Raw genomic sequence first — 25490 nt, 5'->3', positions numbered from 1 at the left:
CCCAGTGGAATTGCTTTTTGACTATGGGAGGAGGGTGGGAGGAGGAAAGGGAAAGAACATGATTCATATAGCTATGAAAAAAATATTCTAAATTAATTAAATAAACTTTTTTAAAGACTAACTCTAACAGAAATTTCCAGAATCTTATTTGCCTTCTTTATGTCCTAAAAAATGTCCATATTTGTTTATGTTAAGCTTGTAATTTAAAAAAATGTAAATCTTAAGAAATGAGTAAGGATGGTAAGAAAGAAGAGGCAGTGAGTATAAAATATTTTTTCTCCTAGAAGTCTGACAGTGAAGGGATAACATTGGATATAATCACAGGAGAAAAGCCTGAGGAGATAGTATGCATAATCAAGTGAAGATATTTTTGAGGACTGGGTAGACCTAAACATATCTAAAGGCAAATGATAAGAGATAGTAGATAAGGAAAGAATGAAAATGAGAATAAAAAAAAGATGTAATAATTATACAACACTGAAAAATATTTTCCATGTGGCAAATGTGTAACCTGAGAGATCTGGCTAAGACACATAAAAAAAAGTTAGAATTTGTGCTTCAGTCTTCAGACCAGTGCTCTGTATGTACAACACCACAGCAAAAAGAAAAATCAGGAAAAATTCCTTAGCAATTTGATGTTCCAACTCTATTTCCAAGTTTAAAGAAGACTTTCACTAAACGAAAGACAAGTTTGACAAATTTCAAGCATTCAAACTTGGTTTTCTCAGCTTAAGAAATTAATTTTCCCCTCTTCCCCCCCCCCCCCCCCCCCGTTTCACCTGTTGCTAATTTTAATCCCCTTCTCTCTCATGGCAAGCAGCAATACCGCCATACAGTACAGAGTCTCAGTGATGTCTAATATGGTCACCGGGGAGCTGGGCCTCTTAAAACAGGTTAACAGCCTCTGAATGTCACTCATGTTGCTGGAGAGAAGTATGATTGTTGCTATTAAGGCCCACACACTGATCCCCTGTGGAAAAAAGAACAAGGGAGGGAAAAGAGAATACACGCTGTATTTAATGGAAGCCAAGTTAGTCAGCCCATACCTTAAAGAAGTACTAGGTTGATGTGCTACCTGTCAGCTATCAACCAATTCTACACATTCTAAATGTTAAAGACAATGGCCCTGTCTCAACCCAGTCACCAAAGAAAGAGATGTTTTTTCCAATGTTAGCTTTCAGCTCTGAAATGGCATTGCCTCTTCTTCTCAGAGCCTGACTGATGGTACAATGGATTGCTGCTTTCATGTTTTAAAGTCTCTATAGGATATTATTTCATTGGTTACTTTATTTCAGCATGAGATCTTTGGGACTATCAGATAAGAGGTCCAATCTAATATAGTGATATCAACAATTATTGAGTGACTATTGCATGCCCCACACAACAAGGAGCAGTTAGGTAGGGCAATGGATAGAATGCCAGGCCTGGAAGACTCCTCTTCCCAAGTTCAAATCTGGCCACAGACACTTACTAGCTATGTGGCCCTGGGGCAAGTCACTTAACCTTATTTGCCTCAGTTTTCTCTTCTAAATGCAAGGGTGAAAAAGGGGTTTTATGGCTTCAATATATTAAAGATGGTCTCCAGAGGACCCCTTTTTCACCCTTACATGTAAAATGAACTGAAGAAGGAAATAAGCCACTCCTATACCTTTATCAAGAAAATCCCAAAATGGGGTTTGGACACAACTGAAAACAAAATATAATATAGGTGCCTTATGATAAGAGTTAAAATCAATTTTTCGGCCACACTGAATTGCAAGTTCTTCGTTATGGAGGTAATAGTCAACAAATTCAAAGATATTAACATATTATTATTGTATGCCAAGAACTGAGGTAGTTCCTGGAGGAGATAAAAGTTTAAGTATGTTTCCTCCTATCATTTAGTCAGAGAATATCACACACAAACCTATAACTATTAGCACATTTTTTTGTTAAAGTTCTTCTTAAACTAAAGGCAAAATCATATTTGCATGTAAAATAATCAACTCATTAGAAAACATATATTTTGGGGCAGCTGGGTAGCTCAGTGGAGTGAGAGTCAGGCCTAGAGACAGGAGGTCCTAGATTCAAACCCAGCCTCAGCCACTTCCCAGCTGTGTGACCCTGGGCAAGTCACTTGACCCCCACTGCCCACCCTTACTACTCTTCCACCTATGAGACAATACACCGAAGTACAAGGGTTTAAAAAAAAAAAAAAGAAAGAAAGAAAACATATATTTTGTGTTAATGCTGCTAAACTGACTCCTTATTAAAGAATATAGTCCTTGAACTGCTATCATCAACAATTTCTTTTTATATATATATATATTTTTTTTACATTTTTTTAAACCCTTAACTTCTGTGTATTGGCTCTATGTGGAAGGGTGGTAAGGGTGGGCAATGGGGGTCAAGTGACTTGCCCAGGGTCACACAGCTGGGAAGTATCTGAGGCTGGATTTGAACCTAGGACCTCCTGTCTCTAGGCCTGGCTCTCAATACAGAGCTACCCAGCTCATCAACAATTTCTTTAATTAATAATAGCAAAAGCTTATTATGTGACTGCTTTTTCCACTCTAAGGATAGTTATGTATTAGGGCTACATATACATTTCACAATTATACTTGAGAATAAATTTCTAATCCAAATGAGACAATCACAGGACCAGAACTAAGCATGTTAACTTCGTCTGCCAAACACCATGTGGTTCTAGGCAAGTAACAATTTAGAATCCTCATATCCCAGAATCAGTTAAGTGTTTTAGAACTAGAAGGAAACTTTTTCTAGTTAATCTAAAGTTTGTCTAGTCCAACCCTCTCATTATACAGATGAAAAAGTGAAGGCCAGAAAATATTAAGTGATTTACCCAGTTATCACACAGAAGGCAAGATTATCTGTAAACTATCAACCAAGTCCATTAACTCTGAGTACTAGAGATTGACAAGTTTTTCATTTGTAAAATAGACTGGAGAAGAATATAGCAAATCTCTCTAGTATCTTTGTCAAGAAAACCACAAATGAGGTCACAGAGTTAGATCCAACTGAAATGACTGAACAACAAAAAACTAGGGATTGAAAGGTCTTCTCCCAACTCAATCTAGAGTCAGAAAAAGTATTTTCTTCTGATGGGCTTCATCTCTGGAATTTCTTTCACATTCTCTCTCAAACGTAGCCCTAAAAGGGGCAGCTGGGTAGCTCAGTGGATTGAGAGCCAGGCCTAGAGATGGGAGGTCCTAGGTTCAAATCTGGCCTCAGACACTTCCCAGCTGTGTGACCCTGGGCAAGTCACTTGACCCCCATTGCCTACCCTTACCATTCTTCTGCCTTGGAGCCAATACACAGTATTGACTCCAAGATGGAAGGTAAGGGTTTAAAAAAAAAAATGTAGCCCTCAAGTTCTTCAGTGGCAAGCAGCAAAATTGAAACTTGACCCTTCCATACAACTGGAGCTTTCAAACAATTAAACAAACTGCCTCATAGTATAATGAGCTCTCTATAACTACAAAATCAAGCAGAGGTTAAATGACTATCTGTCAGAGACGCTACAAAAGGGATTCTGGCACTAGATTAAGACATTATTAGAAGAGTCTATTAGACTTCCACTCTCAAGTTCTATGGTCCTATGGTCTTTCATTGCTTCACTGGGACATGGAGAAAACCAAATGCTAGATTACAGTAGCAAAGAATTATGAAACTCAAGAAAGAACTACGATAATACAAAGTGTTCTAAGCAGAACTCTTTCCTCAATATATACTCTTCTTCTTCAGAGATAACAATGCCTTCTTTCCCCAAATCCTCCTACATACCCCAGGAGCACTGTAGAGATCAAGCATCTTGTGACGAAGGCACGCCTCTGCCTGAGGGAAGAGAGGATGATCCTTCAAACAGCACCTCGCTTCCTCAGGATGGACATGCTGCACATACTTAGTACTGACTGTGTATCTGTAGGACAACCACAAAACAGGGTTAATGTGGAAGGTGGTCATAATTGCCTGTGGAACAAGCATAATAAGGCTGCTAGAAAATTTTTATCAATTAAATCTAAGTACTTTGCATAGAAAAAGCCAAAGAGACAGAAATCTGCCCTGTCCTTACAAACCTCTCTTCATACAAAGCATTTTGAAGTTACATTTTTAATATTCTCAAAGACTTCTTCATTTCCTTAGTCCAAATCATTATCCTATTCCAGTCAGAGGGAAAAGGGGGACTAGCTTGGAAATCCTATCTTTGAGCAGAGATATTCTCTAAACTTTTGACACTGTTTTAGGAGTTAAAAAAAACAAGTATGGCCCCCAAGAAAGAGTTAGGAGCTAAGAGTCCACCTCCCTACTCTGCGGAAGCTGACAACTTGCATAAATTAGTTTTATAGATTCTTTTCCTTTTCTCCCTTTCTTTAAAAAAAAAAATCTTTGTTCTAGTAGAGAATGGCTCTTTGGAAGTGAGGGGGAGAAATACTAGGATAAATTTTTGCAATATAAGAACAAAATGTATCAATAAAATTTTATTTAAAAAAAGAAATGGGTCAAACTTTAAAAGGGGATAATATAATAAAAAGTTCTTCGACTATGACACTAATTAATAGCAAAGTTTTCTTTAGTCAGGTAATTCTGGAAAGGTCTTCAGACTGAAGTATTCCCCTAATATACTTTGTAATAGATATCTTGAAATATATAGCTTAAAAGGGAAGAAGACTTAAGGGGAGAATATGCTTCTTTAGTTTATAGGACTTTCTGCATTTTGTTTGTGTGACTTTGTGGAGGAATAAACTTGTCTAAGACCCCATACTCACCGTATGAGGTTCAACAAACACAGGTTCTCTTCCTTTGTTATGGCATAGTTCAAAAGGATACTTTCCACTTCACTGATAGCTCGTTCCTCATTCATCACATAACGATGGTACAGCTTCTTCCAAGGAATAAACTGTGGAATGGAGAATTTAAAGGTAACAAAAGAGCTCAGAGTTCAGCACATCGAAAAGAAGAGATTACCTAGAGCTCAAGACACAAGTAGAGAGAATTACTTCCCCATTACTAAAGTCAGAAGTCTTGATTATAGCCCTGGTATTATTCCCACTAATTTCCTGCATAATCTTGGATAAGTTCTCACTGTGACATCACTACTTCGGTTTTCTCATCTATAAAACAGAGAAATGAACTTAAGTCTCCTGGAGACTACCAACAAAGATAAAATGAAAGACATGAAAGTTTCTTAAAATAAAACACTGTGGAAAAAGCATTGTTTTTCTTTAAAAAAAATTATTTATATTTTCAGTTCCAAATTCTCTCCCTCCCTCAATTTTCTCTCCTCTCACTGAAAAGATAAGAAATGCTATCCATTATATATATGTGAAGTCATGCAAACATATTTCTGTATTAGCATATGTACTATTTAACTTCATTCAAGAAAATGTCTATCAGAAGCTAGAAAGTGTTAGCTATGAGCTACATTTGAAGAGGTGCATGGCTAAACATGAGCATCCTCTGAAAAAGCCATCAGTCAAATGAAGAAATATCTCATCAGGCCATTCTTTCCTGATCAATTACATAATTAACACCAATTAAAAGTATCAAGGAAACATAATACAAAATAACTCCAATATTTTGAGCCAGAAATAACTACCAAAAAGCCAAAAGTTCAAGTATGGCAAAAGTTCTGTTCCTCAGGAGTCTTAAAGCCAAGCAATTTCCCCATAAATCCTTTGTGTTTTAAATCAATTCACTCTTCACTTTGGTCTATTTTGCACCCTACTCCTTGACTTTCAGATTTTTACATAAATGAAGTTAGGTATAATTTTTGTTATGGATCTAATCCCAAAGGCTGGCATACATGAGATATAAATGTCACAAAATATCCTACAAGCCTTTCTCAGGAGTCAGCCAAGAATAATCAAATTATTCCGAAAGAATACAAAGTCACAAAGATGGAAATCTACTACCAATGTAAGAAATTTACTACTAGGTTAGATGAATTTTCCTTAAGTATGCTGAATCACACAATAGTATCTACAAATTTTTTTGTGGGGTAATATGGGATGGCATCAATCTCAAAAAATGCCCCACAAAGGTCTTATGACAAATAATGCTATCACCTTCAGAGAAAGAACTGATAAAGAGTCTGAATGCAGATGGAAGTATACTATTTTTTACTTTATTTGTGTTTTGATTGGGGGTTTTGGTTTTATATAAGTAGTCTTTTACAACATGACCAACATGAAAATGTTTTGCATAATCATACTATATTATAGCCCAGGTCAAATTACTTACTATCTCAGGGAGGGGAGAGAGAAGGGAGGAATTTCAGAAAATATATGTTAAAATTGCTATTACATATAATTGGGGAAATAAAATGATTTTTTAAAAAATATCCCCCAAAGAGAGGCCAAGCCACACAAATAATAAAAAACAAAAACAAAAATCTTAGTATCAAGGCTCCTGCCTGAAATACAACCAATGGAAAAAAAACTTGCTTTTAAAGGAAAAGTTTCTTTCATTTCAAGTCTATGGCACTCTGCTTACCAGTGGGTCGCTGATAATCTCCCTCCAAAGGTGGCACACCAGGCTTAGGTTCCTATAGAGATCTTCCATAGGGATGAAACCAAAAATGTGCCTCAGGACTTCACTGGGAAGACTACAAATGTGGCACTGAGGCTCCTGACTGGGCAAGTTTCCAAGAAGGCCATAATAAGGGTCAGGTTCAGGGCCATTTTCCTCATCTTCCTGCTTATTTTGTTTGGGGTCCACTGGGACCTGGAAGAAACAATTCACTTCCCATTTCACTTCCTCAAGATCTGTGGATGACATAGGTAATTGATCCTTAAGGTTTTTCTTAGCAACGCTACCACACTGGTTTCTTTCTGTAACTTCATTTCCTTCCTGGTCAAAGGAGAGACATCGCTTCCTAGAAGTGGCAACAGATCCCAAAGTGTCTACTTTAGATTCCTCTTCATGTTCTTGAGGCAAAGCACAAGCAAAGGCCATTTCATCAGCAGCAGTATTATTTTCGTCAGGGGAGCCACTTTGGGCCATGTCATTGGTGCATGATCGTTGAATAACTGGGAAGAAATCAGTGATCCGTCTCTGAAACCTCAGTGCTGCATGGAGAAACCAAGGAGGAAAGAAATTAAATGAATGATGACTATCATCCTACTACTAGAACATTTATAAGTATTTAGTGCATTTTAACCACACAAATTACCTCCTAATTATCTAGGGAGTGGATTAGAGGAAAGATTAGAAATGACTGGCTATGCAAAACAGTAAATCCATATGCCATTTACATTTGACTTTAGGTGGACATATTTTGAGATGCAAACAGATCTAGTCAGTTGGTTAGTCAGTCAAACAACAAGCATTTTTTAAGTCAGTCAATAAAGTGCTCTCTATGTCCTGGAGATACAAAGATACAAATTAAACAGTCCTTAAGGAGAAGTTACTAGACCTGAGATATAGGCAAGTGAGGAACCACTATATGTTATTTGGTACTAAATACTATATCATACTAGGGAACATTTAAATAAGTGCTGAATAACAAGATGCAAACTAAGCACCTCAGTGCTGAAGAGAAAAAAAAAATATGGTCAGTCACATTCATAGATTAAAAGCTATATGCATTCACCTCATCCTAGGCCAAAATCCAAGTCCTTCCTGACTTACTCCTATTATAAGAAATTCACATCTTAGAGGAGCCTCAATGAAGAAAAGGTCTGGTCACTAAGATTCAGAGAAGCACACTGGCTCTTTGTTAAACATTGGAAGAATTAAGATATAATGAAGATGTGGAGGTGAAACCAAGATGGAGGAGTGGTAGGAACCAGGGTGGGAGTTCGCCTCCACAAAACATCTCTAAACAAATAGAGAAGAACAAGCAATAAACTGAATCCTGATGGGAAAATCCAGGAAAAAGGCCCCATGAATCAATTGTTCAGCTAGCTCAGCACAGAGAGGGAGACCTTATGGACACTAGGGAGCAAAGACAGATGCCAAATGGCAATTTTGACACCTGTTACTCAGTTCTGGGTCACAGATCTACGGCAAGTTGAGGAGACCGGTGAAGAAGAATGGGATTCTCAGGTAGGGAGGTCCTACGCTGGGTTTGGAGAGAGAAATGCCAGCAGTAGCAGCAGCAGCAGTGTGACTCATACTCCACGATCAGAGTAGAGGCTTACATCTATCATTCAGCCCAGGAGAGCAGGAATTCCAGACCAAAGGAGAGCCTATAATTAATTCTACCACACAGATCCAATGAAACTTCTAGCTGGCTGTGATAGGGACAGAGTCCAGCAACAATCTGCTACTGCAGAGACCTAAACCCAAGTCAAGAAACTGCAGGGCTCAGACTAAGAGGGGGGGAAAGGGAGAGGGGCAGCAATCAATTCCAGAATAACACAACGTTCAATACCACAAAGAAAGCAGCAAGAGAACCAGCCCAGACTTTCCATTCAGCAGTGCCACAAAGTCCAGCCCTAACATCAAAGTCTAAAGTTGGGAAGCAGGTGGAAGAATAAGGAAACAAAAAAGAATCCTTCCATTAAGAGCTATTAGGGTAGCGGGAAAGCTCAAGACACAAATGCAGAAGAAAATGACTCCAAAATATCTACAAACAATGCCTCAGAGAAAAACATAACTTGGGTACAAAGTCAACTAGAATCTTGGAAGAAATGAAACAAAAATTTTAAGAGCTTAAAATGTTTTTATAAATGAATAAGAGTACGTAAGGGGAAAAAATGGGGAAAGAAATGAGTACTATGGAAGAAAGAACTGAACAAAGAATTATCTTGCCCAAGCAACAAACTCCCTGAAAATCAGAATGGACCAAATAGAAGTCAATGATGCCACTGAAGTAAAAAGTAGTATTTAAAACAAAGTCAAAAAACTGAAAATGCAGAAGAAAATGTAAGGTTATCTCATACCAAAAAAAATTATCTAGAAAAGGGATTAGGGTTTGAAAAATTAAGGAATCGTTAAGACTATGTGAATGCCCAAGAGCTAGAGGCTAGATATCCCATTTCAAAAATCTGTAAAACTGCCCAGATATTGGAATCACAGGACAGAAAAAAAAAAAGAAAAAGAAACTCCTCTGGTCACCTCTTGAAAGATACCACAATGAAAACTCTCAGGAATATCACAGTCAAAATCCAGAGTTTCCAAGTCAAATAAAAAAATACAAGTAACCAGAAAGAATTCAAGTACTGAGGAACAAGTAAGGATCCCACATGACTTAGCAGCCACCACTATAACAGAACTTCAGAACTTGGAACTGATCCAAGCATTCTGGAAGACAATTTGGAACTACACCCAAAGGGCTATAAAACTGCTCATACCTTTTGAACCGGTAAAACCACTACTGGGTCTGTATCCCAAAGAGATAAAAAAAAGAGGGGGGAAAAACCAACTTGTACAAAAATATTTATAGCTGCTCTTTTTGTGGTGGCAAAGAATTGGAAATTGAGGGGATGTCCATCATTTAGGGAATGGCTGAACAAATTGTGGTACATGTTGGTAATGGAATATTATAGTGCTATAAGAAATGGTAAGCAAGATGATTTCAAAAAAGCTGTAAAGATCTGTGGGAACTAACAGATCAAAACAAGAAGAACTGGAAGAACATTGTACACAATAACAATACTGGACAATAATCTGTGAAAACTTAGCTACTCTCAGCAATGCAATGATCTGGGACAATCCTGAAAGACTTATGACTGAGAATGCTATCCACATCCAGAGAAAGAACTGTTGGAGTTGTCTTTCACATCAATATCTTTGGTCTTATATTGGGGTTTTGTTTATGTATGGGTTTGTTCTTACAATGACCAATATGGAAGTGTGTTTTGCATTACAATAAAAATTTAAGAAAATAAATAAAATAAAATCCTAGTATAAGAACTCCACTCTCAGAAGGGCACTTTGGAGCACAATCCCCTTTCTGATGAATGGTTTCAGGTGACTAGCCTCCTCAATGCAGCGCTGCCTTTCCATGAATTTTATTGTATGCCTAAATTGCATGTCAGGTCCCCTTTTCTGTCTCTCCTTCTCCATCCTCCCCACTGTTTGCAATAAAGCCTTGCACTGATTGACCTCCACTGTTTTATGTGTTATTCTCAACACTGCAGCTCATTAAAGGGGTGCTTTCCTTAACATTTTGGGCCCGTAGGCCTCTCACAGACATTAACCTACTGACAGTCACAAACAGAATGGACAAGGATGACACTGTGAGCCCAACTGTAGAAAGCAAGGTCAACAGGGAGCCCTCTTCTCTCTCTGAGACTCCTCAATCTCATTTGTACACAGCAGTTTCATGCTGCTTCTCCCATTATCCTGGAAGCTTTTCAGAGGCAGGAGTTGTCTTCTGCCTTTCTTTGGACTCCTGAAGCTTACTTAGCACAGTGCCTGTGCACTTAGTAAATGCTTACTGACTCATTACAATAGCTAGCATTTATAAAGTATTTCAAAAGTTTACAAAGCTTATACTGCCTTATTCGATTCTCACAATCCTATGAGAGGTGCTTTTAAGGAAACTGAGGCAGAAGTTAAGTGACTTACTTGCCCAGTGTCAAACAGCTAGTAAGTTTCTAAGGCAAGATTTGAACTCAGGGTTTTCCTGACTCCAAATTCAGTGCTCTCTCTACTGTCCCACTTACCTGTCTCAACATTATATGTTATACTTGCTATTATAGATGATGAAATTTAGAATCAAATAAGGATTTGCCCAAGGTCACAAAGTTATAGAAGAGGCAAAATTCAAACCCAGTTGTCTCTTATGCCACTTATTCAAGACTAGCAAAAAATTAAAGCTGGATAGTTGAATATGGAGAGGTTATTATTGCCAGGATAAGGAATGACTCTTGAAGTAATATGATGAAATTATTATTTTAAGATTAATCTGGCTTTAATGTACAGAAAAGACTGAAAGGATGAGATAAAAAAAGGTTGCAGAGAACATAAGCTAACTGTGAGGTGATATTATGACCTGAATTAAATTAAATTAGTTGCTGTGTGAATGAAGAAAAATGAATGGATCATACTTAATGACCCAGCAGACAAAGAGGAAAGAGTGTGGTTATTGTAAACTTGTTATTAGTTGCTGTTATAATGATAGGATTCCAATATGGAGTCACTTAGGCTAACTGGTCCTGATGCCAATAAAGCAAATAACCTCGAGAACTTCTCAAGCACATCTGGGTCTGATTAGAAATGTCACTATAACACCAATTACTTGTTTCCAATCAAGCCCATTTTTTGGCCACCTGAACCCCAACTTTGAACGTTTCCTCCCTGACATGTATCGCTCTCCCTCCTCATGCTGACAAACCTCTGTCCATTGATATTGCCATAAAGGATGTTCATATCCTTTGTTTTGCCTGCTTACTACACTGAAGAACCCCAAAGTCCTTGTTTACATCAGCTTCCCAAGTATCTACTTCATGTAAATTCCTAAACCTAAGTCTTTGCTATAACCCAAGCAGTGAGGCCAAATATAACAGAGTATTCTAGGGTTTCATCCTGAAAGAATAATGAAACTGAATTGTGTGTGCTCTCCTATGGCATTAAAATTAAATGAGATTTCTCTTACAACCTCTTAGTTTTTAAAAATACAAACATACCTCTGTTTCCTCTCTTTAGTTTAGGAGAGAGTCTCCAGTTCAGATCTCTATTTGTCCACCTTCGGCTTAAGGGCTGGGTCAGAGAAAATGAGCCCTCCCTGCTTTGGGCTAAGTACTGGCAGTCAATGGCTGTGAGTTGTATCCGTTTAAATGGTCTCACTGAGAGCAATGATAAAAAAAGAATTGGTAAATGTATTAGTTATCACTAACTTACCAAAATAGCCAGGAAATGCAATCAAATCTCAGTTATCCAGTAGCTATTTGGTTTGTGGTTTGTCCTAGCCCTTTTCCTTTTCTTTCCCAGGTACCCATCTTTTGACCAGTTAGCTCCTAAGCATCACTTCCTTAGCACTTCAAAAAAGAGCTCAGAGGGAAGCTGGGTGGCTCAGTGGATTGAGAGCCAGGCCTAGAGATGGGAGGTCCTGGGTTCAAATCAGGCCTCAGACACTTCCTACCTATGTGACCCTGGGCAAGTCACTTAACCCTAATACCTAGCCCTTACCACTCTTCTGCCTTGGAACCAATACTTGGTATTTATTCTAAGACAGAAGAAAAGGGTTAAGAAAAAAGAGAGAGCTCAGAGATGGCAAAATGATGACAGTTGACTTTCTCACAATGTTATCTGGCAAATAATGTCTTGTTCCTATACCTAAAATGTCTTCTATTTTTCCCTGGTTAAAGCCCTGTTTTCTTAAAAAAAACAAGGGAGTTATAAACTAGATAACCTTTGAGATCTCTTACAGCTCTAGATCTCTGATCAAATGATTCTATAAACACCAATCCTGACTGTTGGGACATGCAATGTTTCATAAAGCCCATTGTTCTCTCTCTCTCTCTCTCTCTCTCTCTCTCTCTCTCTCTCTCTCTCTCTCTCTCTCTCTCTCTCTCTCAGGCAAATGCATTCCTCATTTCTTTCTAGTCAAACTTGCTCATTATAATCACACATGTTCATTTTCCTTTTTTTTTCCTTTCTATTTATGCCAGTGGTTCTTAATCAGAAATTATGAAGGTTCTTTATTTTATTTTGATAACTGCTTTTCAATAATTGATTTCCTTTGCAATCCTCTGTATTTTATTTTATACATTTAGAAAACATTCTCAGAAGGGATTCATAGCTTTTACTAGACTACCCAATTAGGCTCATGACACATAAAAAGCTAAGAATTCCTAATTTTATGGTTTCCTAAGCATCTAAACCTTTCCCAACTGTCCCAGTCAATAACATTTTCTCATAAGACTTCACAAAATGTTTTGCTTTACAACTCACTAATGTATTTATCATGTCTTATTTTGTAGTTGTTTTGTGTATGTGCCATACTATACATAAAAGCCGAAACTATCTTTATAGAAACTTTGCATCTCCCCCAACATTTAATATATACAAATAATCATTAAATGTTTGTTGAATTGAATCAAACTGGGGTTAGCTATTAGTTAAAATAATTTTTTAATTGTCCAGGGATTTTAATGATCTACTTTGTTTTCATTACCATAAAAACATCAAGAGTTGGTAATTATTAAAAATGAAGCAACTAGGAGTAGCTAGGTGGTTCAGTAGAGTCAGAGCCAGGCCTAGAGATGAGTGGTCCTGGGTTCAAATGTGGCCTCAGGCACTTCCTAGCTGGATGACCAAGGGCAAGCCACCTAACCCCAATTACCTAGCCCTTTCTGCTCTTCTACCTTGGAACCAATACTAAAAATATTGATTCTATCATGGAAATTAAGGGTTAAAAAAAATGAACCAACTCACAATCATTTTTTTATACAGACTTGCTATATTATCAAAAGCAGGCATAATAAACAAGATTATTACAGACTCTTGATCAAATTAAAGGTAGAGCTTTATTTTGTGTTTCTTTGTATGTCCACAGAGACTAGCGCAGTACACCTTGCACATGGTACTCAATAGATAACTTGTTTAATGACTGGTAAGCTTTGGGAGTGTATATACTATGATATTCTGCTCTTTTCCTACAGGACTGGCTAGGAGAGTATAAGGCTATGAAAAAAAAAAAGAGTTACACTATATACTCGTGTTCCTAGAATTTGTTTTCATGAAGATTCTGAACAATCATCAATATAGCAAATACTAGAAAAATCATTCAACATATTCTCTAAACAAACAAAAATTTATGACTGGTTACTGGCAAGGTAAATTATGAAGTGATGTTCTCTATAGCCAGCACAATTTCAACAGCCATCTGGTTTCAGCCCTCTCTGAAATAAAGTTATAAAATCAAACAAAACCCTTTAAATATCTTACAGAAGTAGAAAATTTGGGGGTTTTTTAAGTTTGTGGATTTAAAATATATAGCAATGAATTAATTTTCCCAATATGATATAAATGACTGTAAACCACAACTAACTGAAGTGTGATACAGACAAATTACCTATAAAGTTATTCGTAGATTTAGAGCTGGGTCTTAAGACTTAGTCTTAAAGATCATCTAGTCCAAGTTTGTTTTAGACATAAGGAAACTGAGGCCCAAAGAGATTAAGTGACTTGTTCAAGGTCACACAGGTACTGATTTGGTTAAACCTAGGTTCTCTAACTCCAAATTCAGTGTTCTTTCTACTGTATCACACTCTTTGTTATCTACAAATCTGGTTAAAACAAATGTAAATTTATTAAAGCAGAAATATTATAATATTTATCAAATGAATAACCAGATAATGTCCAAGATTCCTCTTAGCTCTAAAATTTTAATTCTCTACTTCTAAGAATCCAAAGAAAAAAGGAACACAACTTCTAACAGATGAGATAACTACAGTTGCCAAAAATAATAAATACTTTGCAATACTGATTCATTCAGATTAAGAAATATACATATCTCATTATAGGCATGCAAATAATAAGCTACATGCAGAACTAAAGGGGAGAAAAGTAGCCTAGAATGTAATAGGGAAACAATGCAAGACTTTCTTCAAGGTCCTCTGTAACACATAAGAAAAAATCTTTTTGACAATAAAAAAGCTGGAAATTATGAAATATCATGATCTCAAAAAAAAGTTCAAAACTTGGCTATGTCAGGAGTTGTGCTAGTAGGTGAGGATAGAAATTCAAATAAGTGAATCAACTAGGCATATACCAATATTTCTTTTTTGTTTTTTTAACCCTTACCTTCTACCTCAGAGTCAATATTATGTATTAGTTCCAAGTCAGAAATAGTGGTAAGGGCTAGGAAATGGGGGTCAAGTGGCTTGCCCAGGGTCACATAGCTGGGAAATGTCTGAGGCCACTTTTGAACCCAGGACCTCCCATCTCTAGGCCTGGCTCTCAATGCACTGAGCTACCCAGCTGCCCCCCATATACCAATATTTCATATCATATACTAACACAAAGTCAAATGGATACATGATTTAGAAATAAAGGGTAATACCATAAACAAATTAAGAAAGCATGGAATAGTCTGAAATTTTTATACTAATTTTCTCTGAAAAAAAGCCTCATTCTCAAATATAAATTTAGACAACAGAGTCAAAGTTATAGGAATATAAAGCATTCCCCAACTGCCAAATGATCAAAGAATATTAACAGGCAATTCTCAGAGAAGATATTAAAACTATCTTTAGTCATATGAAAAATTGCTACAAATCACTATTAATTAAATAAATGCAAATTAAAACCAATCTCAGGTACCACTTCACACCTATCAAACTGACTAATATGACAAAAAAAAGAAAATGATAAATATTAAAGAGGATATGGGAAAATTGGGACACTAATACACTACTGGTGGAGCTATAAACTAATCCAACTATTCTGGAGAGTAATTTGGAACCATGACCAAAAAACTATTATCCTTTGACCCAGCAATACCACTACTAAGGCTGTATCCCAAAGAGATCCAAGATAGAGAAAAGAACTTAACTTATACAAAAATATTTATAGCAGCTATTTTTGTGGTGGCAAAAAACTGGAAACTGAAAAAATGCGCATCAACTGGAGAATGGCTGAACAAGTAGTGATATATGATTGTAATGTGTAGCCCCGAGTAGTGAGAGCAGGCCTCCAAAAAAATCAGAGCCATCAGCTAGAAATCACAAAGCATGTATTCTGCTCCCCAGCATGAGGAAAGCAAACTTTCCCTCTCCCCAAATATTAGATGTCCAGGCAAGAAAATAATAATACAAGAGTTCTGTAAGAAAAACATGCAGTATTGGGCCATACATTGATATGCTGACATGTGATTTATTAGCCTACAGAAAACATTGCTTAGAGCCACTAAGGCAATCTACATACATTGTTTCCATCTTGTAAATGATTGCCAATCATTGTTCCTGCAAAAGGCTTACCCAATTCTTTAGCCTATGTCATTTTCCCTATAAATTATGCACTCCAAATCAATAAACTTTGTCATTGTCCAGCAAGAGGATGTCTGCAAGTCTGATCTGTAAGTGGGGGGGGGAGGGTTGGAGTGGGGGTTGGGGTTGTTGATCCTCCTGTAATCCAAAAAATCATTTCTCTCACCCCAGTTTGAGGACCCACGGGCTGTTTGTAGAGCTGGCCTCAACAGTAATGGAATACTATTGTGCCATAAAATGATGAGTTCAGAAAAATCTGGAAATTTAGCAATTATGCATTGTTGGTGGAGTTGTAAACTGATTCAACCAATATGGAGGGCAGTTTGGAACTATGCTCAAAATGCTATAAAACTGTGCATACTCTTTGATCCAGTAATACCATTACTAGGTTTATATTACAAAAAAAAAAAAATTTTTTTTAAAGTGGGGGTGTGGGGAAAAGATCTACTTGTACAAAAATATTTATAGCAGTCCTTTTTCTGGTGACAAAGAATTGGAAATTGAGAGGATATCCATCAATTATGGAATGGCTTAGCAAATTGTGGTATATGATGGTGATACTGTGCTATAAGGAATGATGAGAAGGTGATTTCATAAATAACTGGAAAGACATGAATTGCTGCAGAATGAAATGAGCAGAACTAGGAAAATACTGTGTAATGATCAACTGTGAAAGTCTTAGCTACTCTCAACAATACAATGATTTGGGACAATTCTGAAGGATGAAAATGCAACAAAAATTTTTTAGCATGGAATTCAAAATTAGGAAACTATTCTAAAAAATAATGGTTCCAAGAACAAATTATAGAATCAATAATTTCATTAAAGAGAATGACAATGAGAAGACGATATACCAAAATTTATGGGATGCAACCAACGCAATGTGTAGGGGAAGATTTATATCTCTAATTGCATATATCAAAAAAATAGAGAAAGAATAGATCAATTAATGGGGCATAAAACTAAAAAACTAGAAAAAGAACAAATGAAAAGCTTCTCAAATAAGCACCAAATTGGATCCTAAAAAAAAAAAAAATAAAAGATTAATAAAAGTAAAAGTAAGAAAACCACTAAACTAGTAAATAAGACAAGAAGCAAGTTTTATTGGGGCGGGGGGAGTAAAATAGATAAAGCATCAGTTCATTTGATTTTTTAAAAAAGGGAAAAAAACAAATTACCAGTACCAAAAATGAAGAATGAATTTACAACCAAAGAAAAAGAAACTAAAGTAATCATTAGGTATTATTTTACCCAATTATATGCCAATAAATTTAACAATCTAAGTGAAATGGATGAATATTTGTGAAAATATAAATTGCCCATACTGATAGAATAAGAAATAGAATACTTACATAATCGAATCTTAGAAAAATAAATCGGACAAACCTTCAGTGAGTTCCCTAAGGAAAAAATCACCAGGACCAAATGGATCACAAGTGAATTCCACTAAACATTTAAAGATCAACTAATTCTAATCCTATATAAACTATTTGGAAAAATAAGCAAAGAAGGTATTCTATTAAATTCTTTTTAAGACACAAACATGGTGCTGAAACCTAAACCAGGAAGAGCAAAAATGGAGAAAGAAAACTATAACTAACATGATTTAACTAATGAATATTGATGCAAAAGTCCTAAATAAAAACTAGGTAAGAGATTACAGCAATTTATGACAAAGATCATACATTATGACCAAGTAGGGTTTATACCAGGAATGAAGGGCTAGTTCAATATTAGTCAGACCATTAGCATAACTGACTATATGAATAACAAAACCAAAAGAAATCATAGAATTATCTCAGTAGATGCAGAAAAAGCTTTTTGACAAAAACAGTATTAAAAACACTAAAAAGAATAAGAATCAATGGAGCTTTCCTTAAAATGACAAGTAGTATCTTTTTAAAACCATCAGCAACCATTACTTGTAACAAAGATAAACTAGAAATCTTCCCAATAGACCAGGGTTGAAGCAAGAATGCCTATTGTTACCACTATTATTCAATATTGTATTAGAAATTATAGCTATTGCAGTAAGAGAAGAAAAGGAAGTGGAAGGAATTAAAATAGACAATAAGGAAACAAAATTAAAACTCTTTGCAGATGATATGACAGTATACTTGGAAAATCCTAAAGAACCATATTTTTAAAAAACTAGTTGAAATAATTAACAATTTCAGCAAAGTTGCTGGATATAAAATAAATCTACATAAATAAAGCATCAGAATTTCTATGTATTACCAACAAAGTCCAGCAACAAAAGACAGAAAGAGAAATTCCATTTAAAATAACTGTAGGTCTTGATCAATGATACGTGTAAAACCCAGTGGAACTGTGCATCAGCTAAGGGGGGGGGGGCTTAGGGGGTACTGGGGGAGAGGGAAAGAACATGAAATATGTAACTAGGAGAAAATATTCAAAATAAAAAAAATAATTTCAAAAAAAAAATAACTGTAGACTGATATAAAATGCTTAGGAGTCTACCTGTCAAAAGAAACTCAGGAACTATATGAACGCAATTACAAAACATTTTTTCACACAAAGTCAGATAACAAAAAATGACAATTCTACCCAAATTAATTTGTGCAATGTTATACCAAACTACCAAAATTCTTTTATAGAGCTAGAAAAGAATAACAATTCATCTGGAAGAGCAAAATGTCAAGAATGTCAAGGGAATCAATGGAAAAAATAATGTGAACAGAAGGTGGCCTTAGGCATACTACATCTCAAACTGTATAACAATGTGGTAATCATCAAAACAATCTGGTTCTAGCTAAAAAATAAAGTGGTAAATCAGTGGAATACATTTGATACACTATACACAGTAGTAAATGACTATAGTAATCTAGTTTTTGATAAACACAAAGATCTAAACTTCTGGGACAAGAACTCACTATTTTACAAAAATAACTGGGAAAACTGGAAAGCAGTTTGGCAGAAATTAGATAAAAAGAAATATATCACACCATATACTAAAATAAGGTCTAAATGGGTATCTGATTTAGACATAAAGGGTGCTACCACAAACAAATTAGGATAACACAGAATAGTTTGCATATCCACAGCATAAGGAAGAATTTCTGACTAAATAAGAGATTAATTAAAAGGATATGGATGCAAAATGAATAATTCTGATCACGTGAAATTAAAAAGGGGTTGCACAAACAAAACAAATGCAGTTAAAAAAAAGCAGGACACGGGGTAGGTAGGGGGGAATTTACAGCACGTATCTGATAAAGACCTCATATTTCAAATAAAGAACAGAGTCAAACTTTAAGCCATTCCCCAATGGTCAAAGGACATGAACAGGCAGTCAGTTTTCAGATGAAGAAATCAAAGCTAACTATAGTCATATGAAAAAATGCTCAAGTATAAATTACAATAACTCTGAGGACCACTTCACACCTATCAGACTGGCTAATATGACAAAAGGAAAATGAGACACTGGAAGACCGATATGGGAAAATTGGGACAGTAATGCACTGTTGGTGGTAGTGTAACTAATCCAATCATTTCTGAGAGCAATTTGGAACTATGCCAAAAGTACTATAAAACCATGTATATCCTTTGACCTAGCAATACCACTACCAGGACTATATCCCAGAGATCAAAGTAATTGAAATGGAACTAAATGTACAAAAAATATTTACAGCAGCTCTTTTTGTGTTGGCAAAGAAGCAGAAATTGAGGGCAGGCTCATCAGTTGAGGAAAGCCTGAACAAGTTGTGGTTTATGATTGTAATGGGAATACTATTATGCTATAAGAAATGAAGAGCCAAAATGCTTTCAGAAAACCTGGGAAGATTTATATGAACTGATGCAATGTGAACAAAACCAGGAGAACACTGTTCACAATAATAGCAATACTGAATAATGATCAGCTGTAAATGGCTTAACTAATGTTAATAACAACTGTCAGAAATACAATGATCCACGAAAATTTCAAGGATTTATGATGAAAAATGCTATCCACCTCTAGTGAAAGAACTGATGGAATATGAATACAAATTAAAGCATTCTTCTTTTACTTTTTTTTCTTGTTGTGGTAGTTTTTTGGTATTTTCTTTTACAACATAGCCAATACTTAAGTATGTTTGGAATGCCTGAACATGTATAATCTATATCAAATTGATATGAGGGACTAAAGGAGGGAATTTAGAACTTAAAATTTAAAAAAACAAATGTTAAAAATTGTTTTTGAGAAACTTGAGAAAATATTTTTTAAATACATCTTTAATAGAATGTTCAAAATTCCTGATGAAAAGGTCTTAATCCCCATACTCCCCTATTTAAAACCCAGTGTACAGCTTACTGCTCTCTGACCATACCCTATGCGCTCCTGCCTTAGATCATCCTGTTCCCTTGAATGGTATGTCTTCTTCCTCACTCCCCTCACCCCCTAAAAAAAAAAAAACCTCCACTCTGTCTTTCCAATTAGTAGGCCATTCTTCAAGGCCCAACTCCAATCTGACTTCCACGATGAAACCTTGCAGAAAGCAATTTCTAGAGGACAGCTCCATGGATTGAGAGCCAGGTCTAGAAAAGGAAGATCCTGGGTTCAAATCTGACCTTGGACACTTCCTAGCTCTGTGACTCTGGTCAAATCATTTAACCCCTATTGCCTAGCTCTTACCACTCTTCTGCCTTAGAATGAACAGCTAGAAGGTAAAGATTAAAAAAACAAAATAAAAGCAACTTCTTTCTTCTAAATTCCCAAAGTACTCTGTACCTTTCACTGTACTTTCAAATTCTCCCTTCCATTAGCTATTTGAATACATCTTGTCTTTTTGTTTACTAGATTATAAACTGCTTAAAGGTATAATTTATATAAAATAAAATTACAAAATGTTAAAATTGGAAAGGACTTTTAAGAGATAAATTTTAAACTCTTTTAAATCTTCTTTTATTTATAGATAAGGAAAATATGTTCCAAAGCAATAGTAATATAACAATGTCATCTAGCCAGTTAGTGGCAGATCCAAGTCCAGAACCCAGGTTTCATGCCTCTTAATTCAGTTTCACCATGTTCTGTTTTATTAGTAGTAAGTGAACCTGACTCAAAGCCAAGAAGTACACCATGTCCCATCTCTGATACATACTGACCACATAGCCTCAGGTAAGTCATTTAACCCATCAGGGCAACTGTCCAAGACTCTGAAGTTGCAGAGAATGTTCTGATAAAAGAAGTTTCCATGTCTGGAAATTCCTTATATCAATAAAATCACAAGTCCAGTCCCTATCTCAAAGTTACTGATACCAACAATAATAAAAATTCATATTTACATAGAACTTTTAAAAACTTTTTTAAAGTTTTATTCATCTTTGCATGTCTCCTAATGGCAAGAAGTGACTTACTTAACCTTGATGCCCAATAAATATTTATTAAATTGCATGAATTAACACATTTGCATAAATTTGTTCAACAGATTAGTTAATTACCCCAGAAAGCAGAAAACAGTTCATTGAGAGAAATGTCTACATACAAATGAACAAAGTTTTGATGTGGTACTAAGGAAGCTTGAATCTGGAGTACAGGTCAAATATGCTCAAGGAGGCCCAAGGCCAAATAATGTCAAAAGGTGGAGTTTTTAAGTACTATAAGGAAACAACACAAGACATCTGGGGATAGAGACTGTTTACAGGAAAAAAAACCTATCCTCAAAAAACTTCTGTGGCAAAACTGGAAGAACTGGACTGGGAATATGGAGTACCAGCTCTGCCACTTACTACAATCTCAGCCAAGTCACTTCCCCTCTGAGTTTATCTACAAAATGAGAAGATCCGATTGTTGTTTTTCAGTCTTGTCCAATACTTTCATGATCACCATTTGGAGTTTTTTTGACAAAGATACTAGAGTGGCCTGCCATTTCCTTCTCCACCTTACTTTATAGATAAAGTGCTGAGGCAAACAGAGCTAAGTGACTTGGCCAGGGTCACACAGTTACTAAGTGTCTGAGGACAGATTTGAACTCAGGAAGATTCAACTTCCTGACTTTGGGCCTGGTACTTTGTACTGTGTGTCACTTTGCTGCCCAAATTCCAATTAGATTTTCTAAAAAACCCCATCCAAAAAGCCCCTGTGATTACTTACTTTATACTGGCTCTTTAAAATGACAGCAAATAGTAATAAGCTCTTTATACAGAATTTTACTTCCTTATGTATTATCTTGTTTGTGCCTCATAAATCTGTGAGGTGGACAGGGCAGGCTATAATTATCCCCCTAAAAAAGGTAAGTTTAACAGAGAAGTGATTCTACCACAATTGCACAGCTAAGTTGTTGGTGAAACCTATGTCTCCAGACTCCTAGTTCAGTATTCTTTATGCTCACACTTCAAGCACTGATTCCAATTCTTTCCCAGTTAATCCACTCTATGCAGATAATAGCTAGCATTTATATAGCTCTTTAACATTTGTACATGTTATCTCATTTGGTCCTCATGACAACCCTGTAAGGTAAGTGTTGTTATTATCCCCATTTAACAGAAAAGGGAAACCGAGACTCAGAGAAAAACTGAAGTGACAGGCCAAGGTTCACAAAACTAAAAAGTTATCTGAAGTGGGATTTGAACCCAGGTTTCCTAGTCTCTATGTCCAGATCTCACAACCACTTTGCTACCTAGCTCTGACTCACAGGTCTACTCATCCAGCCACAGCTTCTCTGGAGCTCCAGTCTAACATAATCAGCTACCATTCTGAACTAGATAAATATGTTGAACTCAGCACATCTAAAAAAGAACACATTATCTTATCCCTCCCTTCAAACCATCCTCCTTACAAACTTCCTATCCTATGGAAGACGACATCATTCTCCCAGTCACCCAGATTCCCTCACTCACTCACCACCCCATCTAGCTAATCAGTTGCCAAATCTTCTATCTCCACAACACCTCCTGGATAAATCCTCAACTCTACTTCTATTGTCAGCACCCTAGTACAAATCCTCCCCACCTCCACCCTCCTCAACTAATGCAGAAACCACCAATAAGTCTCCCTGCCTCAATTCTCTCTCCTAACTTTAATCCATCCTTCACACAACTACCAAAGTGATTTTTCCTCAAGTACAAGTCTGCCTGCATTGCCTTACCACTCAACTCAATAAGCCTTCCAGATCAAATTATAAACTCCTTCTCTGGGCATTTATATATCATCTCAATTTGGCCTTTTCCTATCTTTCCTGTCTTCTTTTCTTACATATTACTTCCCTACACACATTCTAAAGCTATACAGACCTTTCTATTCCAAAAACACATGATTCCTCCTTTCTCTTGGGCTCTGTATTTTGGCCCTCCCCTGCCTAGGACACTCTCCTTTCTCAATTCAAACTTTAGTATACTCATGTATATTTAACTGTATATTCCAGATGCAGTTCAAATGCCACCTTCTGCGAAAGGTCCTCCAGCTGCTAAGAACCTTCTAGACAGTCAGTAACAAGCATTTATTAAACCTTTACTATGTGCCAGGCAGTATACTAAATGTTGGGAGTAAAAATATAAGGAAGGGAAATTTTAAAAGCTCTTACCCTAGACGAGCTTACATTCTAATGGGAAAATGGCATAAGAGAATCGCAGGGGTATGGATGTGGTGTGGGTGTGGGTGTATTTTCTTCCCAATCAGAACATAAGCTCCTTGAGGCCAGACACTGCTTTTACTTTTCTCTTGTATTTTCAGCAGTCTAGTACAGTTAAGTGCTTAATAAATACTGGGTGAACAATTACCAAGTGTGCAGTGGAGAGTAGAAGGAAAAAGATAAGATGGTGAAAGAAGAGACAGCACCTGGACTAGAGCTCCAAGGAGAGAATGGATATTAATATGCAGAATGGGAAGAAAGGCCCTTCCAGGAAGTAGGGGGTCACAATAGGCTAAGGCATGGTGAGAGAGGGCAAGAACAGTGAAGAGTCCCGTGTTTGGAAAAGGAATATCTTGGAGGGAAAAAAACCTAGAAAAATAAATTGGAGCCAGATAGCAAATCAGCTTGAATGCCAAGCTGAAGCTTTTGTATTCTTTTTTGTAAGCAACGGGATATTACCTCAAGGTTTTTGAAAAAGGAGGCAGAGGAGTTTTTTCACTAAGATGATTAAAGGAAAAAGCACCAACTGACAAACTGAACTGGGGCCTTTCTAATCCTTGATTTTCCTCACTCCCTTTATCTAATGTTGAGAAATTATTTGGGGGTGCCTCCCCGACCTTAGCAACCTGTTCTCAAAGGTACTCTCCTCCTCCCTCCCTCTCCAAAGAAAAATGAAAGAAAGGAAAGCTATGAGAAAGCCCCCTGGCCTGAGAGAGCAGAAGCACAGGCAGGAGACACCCCCCACAACGATAAGAAAGACGACTCGGGCAGAATGGCTACTTCGGTACACTAGACGTTCCTCTCCAACAGATGGTGGGGTTTTGTCTTCTCTTCCGTTCTGCTCCTTCAGAACAGGCTTTTGCTTTTTCGACTTCGGCAGCACAGCCTCGGCTAGTCTCATCCTGCGCTTCCCTCAGCCCCGGCGGCCTCCTCACCCACCCGCCCTCGCCCAGCCCGCCATCCTCCCGTGCCTCCATTTTGGGGAGGGGCCTACGTCTGCCAACCTTCATTTTCTCTTCAGGCCGAGCCCCTTAAGGGTCTTCAGCTCCTTCCTCACCCACGTTTTTAGCTCCTTTTGGTGGCTCCTCTTTCCCCCTTAGAACGAAAGCTTCTTGAGGGCAAGGATTTTCTTTTTGTTGTATACGTATTCCCAGAGCCTTGCACAATGCCCAGAACACTGTAAGCGCTTAATAAATGCTCGAGGTGATTGCCATTACCTCAAGCCATCCATCCATCCTTCCCTCTTTCCCCTTTCCCCAGCACCTTTCCCTCTCTTCACCCCTCCCCTTTTTCTTCCTCTAGCCCCACCCCCTCTTCTCGCCCCTCCCCCTCACTTTCTCCAAAATAGCTCCATTTTCTTTCCCCCGAATCTAGTCTTCCCAAAAAAAAAAAAAAAAAAATCGCGTAACAGAGATGAAAGGGGCTTTCATTCCTTAGAGCTCTAATCTAAACCCCTCGTCTGACAGATAAGAAAATAGGCCCACTGAGGGTATGTGACTCATCTAAGGTCACACAGCTCTCAGAGATAAAATAAACAAACGCATCCATGGGACCCGCACCCCGCGGCCGTCTTCAGATCCTAAATCTACCAAACAGGTGGGCTTGACCACCCCCTCCACCTCTCTCCCCAGCCCCCAGCCCCCAGCCCCCGCCCGCACCCGCAAGTAACCCACTCTCACGGACTCGGATATTTCGGAGTGTAGCCGCTACCGTCTCGCAGAGGCCTCCTCCTCCTCCTCCTCCTCCTCCTCCAACAGCCCCGCCCCTTAGCCCCTTCCGCCCATTCGCCCCTTCCGCCCCTTCGCTCCTTCCGCTCCTTCCGGCCTCGTTCCTATGTTCCTAAACCGCTACAAAGTAGGGCTCAGAATTCCTTTGACTTCCTCCCTCAAGTCCCACCCCTCATCCCCAGCTCGAGCATCAAACCCGCCCCATGGAGGTAACTGACTGCCCTCTCGACCAGTAAAAAGGCCGATACAGACTGCCACCTAATGACAAGCCTCTGCTTTTCCTTCATCTTTTTTCTTTTTTCTGATCTTAGAGG

The 25490-nt window shown here is 37.4% G+C and overlaps 1 protein-coding gene across 1 annotated transcript in view; it reads right to left on the bottom strand.

The window, feature by feature from the left end:
* Positions 1 to 24350, bottom strand: part of FBH1 (F-box DNA helicase 1) — an 87995-nt gene extending 63645 nt beyond the window's left edge. The window contains exons 1-6 of the mRNA XM_044679100.1: positions 24188 to 24350; positions 11577 to 11750; positions 6493 to 7067; positions 4767 to 4897; positions 3784 to 3919; positions 780 to 970 (exon numbers count right to left, since the gene is read on the bottom strand). Of these exons, the coding sequence (XP_044535035.1) occupies positions 780 to 970; positions 3784 to 3919; positions 4767 to 4897; positions 6493 to 7067; positions 11577 to 11750; positions 24188 to 24350 (1370 nt within the window). The remainder of the gene's footprint in view (positions 1 to 779; positions 971 to 3783; positions 3920 to 4766; positions 4898 to 6492; positions 7068 to 11576; positions 11751 to 24187) is intronic.
* Positions 24351 to 25490: the final 1140 nt, after the last annotated feature.

This window comes from Gracilinanus agilis, chromosome 5 (assembly GCF_016433145.1).
Source record: "Gracilinanus agilis isolate LMUSP501 chromosome 5, AgileGrace, whole genome shotgun sequence".
NCBI lineage: Eukaryota > Metazoa > Chordata > Mammalia > Didelphimorphia > Didelphidae > Gracilinanus > Gracilinanus agilis.
This window is presented reverse-complemented; position numbering and strand designations above follow the sequence as displayed.